The sequence below is a fragment of the Anoplophora glabripennis genome, unplaced genomic scaffold, assembly GCF_000390285.2.
Source record: "Anoplophora glabripennis isolate ALB-LARVAE unplaced genomic scaffold, Agla_2.0 scaffold500, whole genome shotgun sequence".
NCBI lineage: Eukaryota > Metazoa > Arthropoda > Insecta > Coleoptera > Cerambycidae > Anoplophora > Anoplophora glabripennis.
In genome coordinates, this window is record NW_019416650.1 from 1,328 (window position 1) to 10,757 (window position 9,430).

Consider the following 9,430-nt stretch of genomic DNA (forward strand, 5'->3'; position numbering starts at 1 on the left):
TTTTTGCTGACAATACTTACTGAAAAAGATCATGAAAAAGATCTTTTAAATTTAATCAGTTGTCATCGTCAAAATAAAAGTGAAGATCGAATGTTTTCTAACAGACGTTTTGGAAGGGATGGTATACAATGGGGGTTGTTCTCGTACGAGATCGATTAATTTCTCGTCATCCTTTGGTGAAAACTTGGTTGCCATTTTAAAATTCATAAAAATAAATGCTTTTTAGAACTGTAAAATGTGAGCTCAACTGAACGACTGCGTTGAAATCAAATCTAATTTGATTTCGACTGAACCGACGACTCACATAATTTTCTGCCTACCGTGAGTCCACCTAAGCAGACTCTAACAAACCAGGTACGCATCTTCTTGTGTTCTAGATTTCAACGTAAGTCCGACGCGCACAACTGACTCTGCTTTACGTCGCCTACAGCTCTAACAAACCATAGCTGTAGGCAGAAAATTATGTGCGTCGTCGGTTCAGTCGAAATCAAATTCGATTTGAATTCAACGCAGCCGTTCAGCTGAGCTGACAGCGTACAGTGCTAAAAGGCATTTATTTTTAACGAATTTTAAAATGGAAACCAAGTTTTCACCAGAGAAAGACGAGAAATTAATCGATCTCGTACGAAAACTGCCCCCATTGTATACCGTCCCTTCCAAACGTCTGTTCATTCGATCTTCATTTTTATTTTGACGACGACAAGTAATCAAATTTAAAAGATCTTTTTCATGTTCTTTTTCAATAAGTATTGTCAGCAAATGGTTGAACATTTGTTCAGCCATTGTCAGGAAAAAAATTTTTGTCAAAATAATAATAAATATTTTCGTCTGCACTTATCAGCATAATATATGTCTAAATAAGCACTAAATCTAACAAAATACCCTCCTCTGAAACCGAAAAAGTTGAACGCTACAGATTCTGCTAACCGCGTATGTCGTCTGCGACGCACAGTTGTAATAAACCAAAGCTTAATGCAAAGGTAAGTACCTGTAAAAAATTGATCTAGTGTGCTGTAAGGTAATAGTATTATATACAGTTTTTGATTTCACCGTACACACTATAATTTTCATGTACTTTGCATGTCATGTAAACTTTGAGGTTATGTCGGCAGAACGGGCGGTTCTAAAAGCGGGGTGGTCCTGAATAAATAATACTATTATATCACTATTCGCGAATGCAGCTAAGAGCTCGCCCTCTGGCGGTGACAAGTGATACTAGCGAAACAAGGTAAACATTTCTTCTGTGTGTGACATTTCGTTTTGTATTTTATTTAAAACTGTGATTAGTGTTCGTTTTTTGAACACTGTTATTTTAAGAAAATAGTGTGATGAAAACTTCAGCAATTATGGATAGAAAGAAGAAACTGTCAAACTATTATTGTTCAGTTCAAGGTTGCTCTTCATGGTCCAAGAAAAATCCAGAATTAAGTTTTCATCAAACCATTGAAGAAATTTTCAAAATATTATTGCCGATAGATAATACTCCCTGAATTTCATGAGGGTTGTTAGTAAGTAAGGGCACTAGTTTGCAGACATAATATAAATTCCTAAATTTAAATTAACTTTGCCCAATTTTCCAATATAGTACCACATGATAAGCCTTAAAAACTGCCTCTCCTTCTGATATACAACGAGAGTTTTCGTTGGCATATATGTAAATAGGAAATGTATTCCACAACGGATAAGTTCATAGTTCATAACTTAATAAAATGTACATTAAATTGCAATGCTAGAGACAAATAAAGTAGACATAAATACTTGCCTTAAAATTTATTTATTAAATATTTGAAACCTATAAAATAACACAAAAGTCAAATAACCGCAGTTTGATAACAAAATTACTAATAATAATGACAAATAAGACAAATGTTGTTCAAATGAATGTGTAAACGCGAACGGCAATGTCAAAATTACCTTGTCTCAGAGCTTACTGCTTTCGCCGCTTGGCGAGCTTGCATCTTAAAAATTATCGCGGATAGCGCCATCTGTTTAAATAGATGGAAAATAAAGCTCTTTGTTAAATATTACATAAAAACAAAGAGTACGCACTACCTACTAGCCAATCCAAGAGTGCGCAATAACGAATTTGCGTACTCTTGGACGGAACAGCAAAATATATTTAGAACGAATTAATATTTATTTAAGTCCGTTTTATTTTTAAATGCATTAGATTTTTTAAATACATTAGATATTTTTCCAGATGTCACCTTATAAAAGAATTAGTGATCGTAAATTTTGTTTTACTACCACTATGCTTGAGGAAATTCGTGGAAAAATTGATAACGGTCGTTCCAAAAAATCTATTGCAAGAGAATATGGGATAAATGAGTCTACCTTGCGTAAACGACCGAAATAAGGCACTGTTCCTACTTCTCTAGGACGATTTAAGCCGGTGTTTAATTTGGAAATGGAAGAAGAGTTAGCAGAAGAGATTAGACGATTAGATAAATTGTTTTTTGGTGTAACATTTAAAAAACTGCAAATAAAATCCCAAAAGTCTTAGCTCCTAAAGGAAAAAGGAGTGTTGGAAAGATAGTATCAGGAGAGAGAGGGCAACTTATAACTGCAGTGTGTTGCGTAAATGCTACTGGTAATGTTATTCCTCCAGCTCTTATATATCCAGAAAAAGAGAGAAAAAAGAGCTATTGTTTGGGGCACCCCCGGACTCAATCCTCATGGTATCAGAAAGTGGTTTCATAAATTCAGAACTTTTTCTGGAATGGCTTCGTCACTTTAAAAAGTATGCAAAACCCAGTAAAGAAGAACCTATATTATTAATATTGGATAACCATACTTCCCATCAAGTTTGGCAGCGGTAAACTTTTGCTGTGAATCTGGTATACATTTACTAAGTCTTCCCTCACATTCAAGTCATAAACTACAACCATTGGATATAGGGTTCTTTGGCCCTTTAAAAACCGAATACAGTAAGGAAACGGACAATGGATGAACCACCCCGGAAAATTTATTACCCAGTCAGAAGTTGCAGCCTTATTTGGAATAGCATCTTCTACAGTTGCTTCTATAGCAAAGACCTAAAAAGGCTTTTCTGCGACAGGTATTTTGCCGTACAACCCAGATATTTTCAATCAAGATGAATTCCTCCCTGCCACTGTAACTGATAAGCCAATTAATAGTTTGCATTCAGATGTTAAGGTTCAGGATGTTGAAGTTCAGGATATTGAGGTTCAGGATGTTGAGATTGTAATCGAAGAGGCAGTTCATAAAGAACTGCAGAATAACCTGCCTTCTACGCCGAAGATAATTGCCAGAGAACTCTCTCCTCAACCCTCGACTTCTCGGTATATTAGTAACGAAACTCTGATTTCATCGACGCCGAATAAAGAAGATAGGCCCAAAATTATTTCTCATTTCATTATTAGAAAAAGCATCAGTGTTGAGACAAATACAGATAACAATCTTTTTACTCCATTGCCCTCTACTGATCATTCAGGTAAAATGTAATAAAGTAGTGTTGCAAAGTTAGTTTCATAAAGTACTTTTTTAGATAACAATCCTCATGACGACAAAGAAAATATAGTGCCAAGTCCGGAGAAAGATGCTCAGGTAGCCAACACATCTAAATATTACGTGAATGAAGTATTCCCTCTACCAAAATGCGTCAAAAATGAAAATAAACGAAAGAGAGCTGGAAAGAAGTCTGAAATTTTGACTAGTTCACCTTTCACGAAAATTCTCGTTGAAGCTGAAGCAACTATGAATGCCAAAGAAGCTGCGAAAAGGAAAATTAATTTTCCAACAGAAAAATACAAAGTAAAAAAATCATCTACAAAACCTCCAAAGAAATTCAAAGTAAAGCTAATTGAAAATGCAGGTGTCTGTCCGGCTTGCAATGAAATCTATTCGGACCCTCCAGAAATTAACTTAATTCAATGTTCATCCTATAGTCAATGGTTACATGACGAATGTACTTCATATGAAGGTGTCAATATATTTACGTGTGACTTTTGTAAATGTATAAACCAACAGTAATATATTTATAAAAATGTACCTATAGACCTTGCTTACTCTTGGAAATAGCAGTGCGTACACTTTTGCATTCAAGAGTGCGCATTTTCAATATTTTGTGTTTTGTTAAATATAGAAATTATTTATAGAGCAATGATTCTATTGTATGTTTTTTTTAATGTTTGAATATATATATTATTTAGAAAAGCTAAAAGTTTCTCTTAAAAATGAAGTATATTCTTAGAATATGTCTTTAAAAGTTAAGTGCGTGCTCTTACTCGATCTTACCCTAATTCTTATGAGGAATTGGTTACCATCTGTCAAATTAGATATGTTTGAAAATATATAAAAATGTACAGTGCTGCAGATAGTGGTGACTCCAGTGTGGTGCATAGTGTCCCTGGTAGCACAATCGTGTGCAATTCTAATACAAGTTGTTTCAAGTTTATTTAAAATAGACAAATTGTTTTGTGTCTCTTGCTGAAATATCGTTTCTTATGCAAGATACTTTTACAATACTTGCACCAGACAACCAAAAGAACCTGAGTCCAAAGGGGTGAATTAGTATAAGTCAAGTACCTACAATATGTCTTACCTACTTATTTCTAATGTAAGTCTGCAACATAGTCACTTGCTTTAATTTAGCCCTTTGTGCTCAAGTGCCCTGAATCAAATCCATGAAAGCTTTGATCAAGACGATTGCACAATGAATCTTGCAGTAAACCTGATGCTGATTTTAACAGTAGGTACACAGCAGTCTTGTATAAGTGTCTTGTGCAAGATTTTGCTACCAGGGGTTGTGTACAATTTCCTGGTTAGAATTTTGAAAATTTTTTATCTCGAAAACCAAGTTCGACTGCACAAAAATAACTTGAAATTCGTGTTCAGTACCATCGAAAAAAGAGGATAGGGACATTTTGCTGACGATTTAGACGGGTTAAGCTATAGTAAATAGTTACCCAACATACTTATAAGTATGTTGGGTAAATATGTATATCTAATTTGATAGTAAATAATTCCTCAAAACAGTTCTTATTAAAAGTTAAAGGCTTAGGTTGTGTTCAGATTGGGTTAGGTTAGGTTGGGTTGTGTCAAGATTGGCTTAGGTTAGATTATGTTGGATTAGGTTAGGTCGAGTTAGCGGAAAGAAAATAACTCACTAGTGTCTTATGACATATAACTCACTAGTGAGTTTTAGGCCACATTATTCCTTTAAAACGAAATAAATTATGGTATCATTATTACAAGTGTTGGACAAATAAATAAATCAGGGTATTTTAAACGAAACAGACATACCGACAAAAAACCATCAAAATAATTTTCTCAACGACCAAATAGAGGAATATGTTACTCCTCACATTTCTGGTTATGGTTAAGGGCACCAGAATCCGGATCTATAAAAATGTTGAGTTTACCGTTTCATGTTGGAAACTTTCTTCTGCCAGACAATCATAAGATTTCCAACAATCTGATATGGTAGTACCATTGTTATTTACTCATACAATGGTAGTACCCATTTCTTGATTACCTCGAGCACTGTATCCTGTTTTACCCTGTCATCATAGGAACGAGAAAACATTTTTTAGAATCGCGTTCAATACCTCCAACACTCCATAATTATTCTACCCCTATTATATTTCCGTTTGCCCATCCCCCCACTCCTATTTGCTCAGATCCTTCTATAATGTAGACTAGACAGACCCCTCTGCAAAAACTAGATGAATCTACGACAGTTCTAAAAGAAATAAAGTTTAGTTCATGCTCGATCAACGTTTGTCTAGGGTGGAAAGGTAGCCAAAGTGATATAAACTTGCAAATTGTGTCCAGTATTAATTAAATTAATTAATTATGGGCCCTGGCGTAACACTTAGGTATATACCCAGGTATAAACTTTGGTATGTGAAATCAGTAACTATACCACCATAATACCACATATCTTAAGCTTAGTGAAAGTGAATCAAAGCAAAAAATGAAGCAAATATTTAAGAAAGAATGTTGTTAATTGGTAATCTAGAAGAAACGTTTAGAATTTCTATACTTTCAAAACGATCAACTAACAGGCCTTACACAAGTAATCAAGTATGGATTTGCAAGAGTCTAATATGTCTGTTCTGGAAAATCTGTAAAGATATTAGGCATGTATGATCTCATTTCGCATACTGCCCCAGCTGCCCGGTAATTTGTGAAAAAGCAAGAGAAAAGAAAATGTACCTACATACGTGGTGGGACAACTTTATTAAAAATACGCACAAAATATCAGATTATCAGATTGGGAACAGTAGATCGAGTTTGAAACATTTTAGAACAATATCTCCATTAAATTTTGAACATTTTATAAATTTGATTAAATCAGAGTTGCTGGTCAGGAGTCCATAATTAGAAAGAATATTTCGGTAACTAAAAAACTATTCCTTACTTTTACGATTATTATTCGTTACAGAAGATTCTTTTCATAATCTACTATATTTTAGGAGTTGCATATTAAATATTTCAAAAATGATTCTTGAGCTTCTTTAGCAGCTTTAATTGAGAGAATATAGTAAACATGACATAAATTTATCTTATTTTCATTTTATTTTGTTAAACTTTAATTTTACGTTACTCTTTTGTTAAGATACTTTAAATTAATTTTGAAAATGTTCTTATTAAATTATGCTAAGAAAAAACTTCGTAAACAAATCACATATTTTATGAATTTTTTCTTAACTTCCCCAGTGGTCATTTTCATATTCACTCTAAACGTTTTATTTATTCATTTTATTTTTCAAATAATTTAGTTATAGTTCTATTATTTCATCCTCCAACCACTGCTTTTTCATTGTACTACATATAGTTTTTATAATAGAACACTGAGTTTTGTTAGAACGAAATTATAATTGTTAGTGAGTATTTTAATTTCTTATGCAAACATTGTTCATAAACATTATTGGCGAATATTGTTAGCTAACACTGTTTACGTCAGTGTAAATCCGGCGTGACATAATACAATAATAATATAAAAAAAATAAAATTCTCAATGGCGTAGATGTAGAGGTGCCATTTTTATAAATAAAAGAATATAAATCAGTATTTATTAACAATATTTTATCCATCCAAACCTATTGTAATACTGTTCTACTATAAAGTAGAAGTAATTTGAATGGTTAGTTTCGAATAATTTTGATAGAACTTTAAAATATTATTTATCCCAGTCACTGAGAAGTTACTGGGATAGAGATCCGACGATCATGGTACCTATACTACTTTAATTAAATTAATGTGTTACTTAACGTAGGCAATTTGTTTTTAAAATGTTTCGAAAACTGTGTACATGACAACGCGGTTTTAACACTATAATTCAGAAATTAATTATACAGGGTGTTTGGTAAGTCGATGCATTCCTTGCAGGAGGTTATAGTGCAAATGATTTGTGATATATTTCCTTAATATACCAAATTCCGAAAACGCTTAGTTTCTGATCTACAGGGTGATATAGTTTTAATAAAAAAATGTAAATTTATAAATATTTCAGAAACCGCTCAGAATATTTTAAGAAATTTTACAAGCTTTCACAATTAACAACAAAAATTATTATTATTCCTCGCAGTTAACATCAGTCTAAAAAATTTTTATCAGTTTTTAGATTCACTATTTACTATCCAAACAGTTTTTTATTACAACTTAATTTAAATTTAATAGTAGTAACAAATAGAAGATTGGAGTATCCATCATATTAGTCACTGTTTTTTTTTAATTAATAATAACCCTTGCTCTAAAAGAACAAGTCAAGAGATTGACTTTATAGGTACTTAGTTTTGCTTAACTGGAAGGGTTATTTATTCAAAAAATTTTCTTGTCAGTGTGACAGTACCCAGTTAAATAAAAATGGTAGCAAATGACGCCACAAATAAATGATTACATATATTCTAGAAAAAAATACTGAAACATATTTATTTTATTGAAATGTGAACAACGTACCTACATATTTTATAATTATAAAAAATACAGGATGTTACTACGATATTCAATGTTTTTCCTGAAAATAAGTTTTTGAAACTCTTAAAAGATCATAGAATTTTTACAGGTGAGGGGGGAGAGGGATTGTTGCACCTGATACACAAAGAAATACAGAATATTTAGTACGATGATCAAGTTTTTCCTCATAACTTTAGGTATTGTTTTCTTTATATGAATAGAAAATAGCTATAGAACACTTCCATTTTTTGTGATCGACGCATACCTTGATGTTAAAATTAAATCTTTAATTTCAACTCTGCGTTCGTAACTGTTGATAATTGTATTTTTTTTAATTATAAAGTCTGACACCTTAGACATTAGAAAAATTTTAAAGAATATCGAGTAATATTTTTTTTAGCTCAACAAATATTCGTATTATATATTCTTTTGAACTAAATTGTGTATATTTATATTTTTGTTACATATGTCACTTTTATAAATGTTGTGCGATTATGTCAGAAAAAAAAATAGGAAATTTTAACTAAAACATTTTATTTTAAACAAAACTCAAATTTTAAAATTTTGAAACAAACATTTCTATAAATTATGTATACTAACTGTGCAATGCATAAAAAATTATGATTAAGTGCAATTTTCAGAGGTAATTATTTACTATTATTTGACACTAACTTATAAACTTATTAAGGAACAAATAATAACTAAAGTCAGATACTGTACAAAATATTTGTATAATAAATAACACATGAATAATACAAAGAAAACCACTGAGGAATAAATTAACACTCGAACAACAACTTCATCAGTAAACTCGAAGTTTCTGCTGCTGCTGGACATGGTAGGGTGGTGCTCCAGATTGCTCTACTTTTCCAAAAGTAAAAGTTTTTGATACCTTCAACATCTTGGGCTGGTGAGATGAAGTGGCTTGACTTGGAGACCTCCAATACACTGTCTGAATAGCGTTTCTTCCTGCGATGTAGCGAGTTGCAGCACCAACTAGATTTTTGGACGACATCTTTACTTTTCCGAAAACCTTTTAAACGTTCTTGAAACTGTTTCTGGACAAATAATATAACCACAGGCTATCTGCTTAGTAACAGACTGTACGCTGATGGTGACTTCAAACTGAGAATTGGAAGTGATTTGAAATGGGTTACACTGGCTATTTATATGAAACTCTTATCTCTTTGCTACGAGACTGAACTGATTACTTGTATATATTATTGTCCAGCTGATTTAAGCGTGGTAACATACGAAGCGTCTTAAAAAAATTCCGTTTTGTGCATGAGGTAATTCCTTGTTACACTTGAATTAAGGAAAACAGAATGACTAATGGAATATCAACAAAAGTATGGACTATGTCTACACGATTATGATTTATCAAACAATATTTTTTATATTATTTTAACAATATTTACAAAATTTATAAACATTTGTAAGTACAAAGTACAATCTAAAACCTTTTATTAAAACTCTCCATCTGGAGATTGTTAATAATAATACTCTT

The 9,430-nt window shown here is 32.2% G+C and overlaps 1 protein-coding gene across 1 annotated transcript; it reads right to left on the minus strand.

The window, feature by feature from the left end:
- Positions 1 to 8,635: 8,635 nt before the first annotated feature.
- LOC108911071 lies at positions 8,636 to 9,077 on the minus strand. The gene has a single exon (XM_018715904.1). The coding sequence runs from the start codon at positions 8,936 to 8,938 to the stop codon at positions 8,726 to 8,728; it is 213 nt and encodes a 70-aa protein (XP_018571420.1). The 5' UTR covers positions 8,939 to 9,077; the 3' UTR covers positions 8,636 to 8,725.
- Positions 9,078 to 9,430: the final 353 nt, after the last annotated feature.

Bases quoted from the DNA above. Each gene is read 5' to 3' on its own strand.
- LOC108911071 (XM_018715904.1), bottom strand. From the start codon at position 8,938: ATGTCGTCCAAAAATCTAGTTGGTGCTGCAACTCGCTACATCGCAGGA.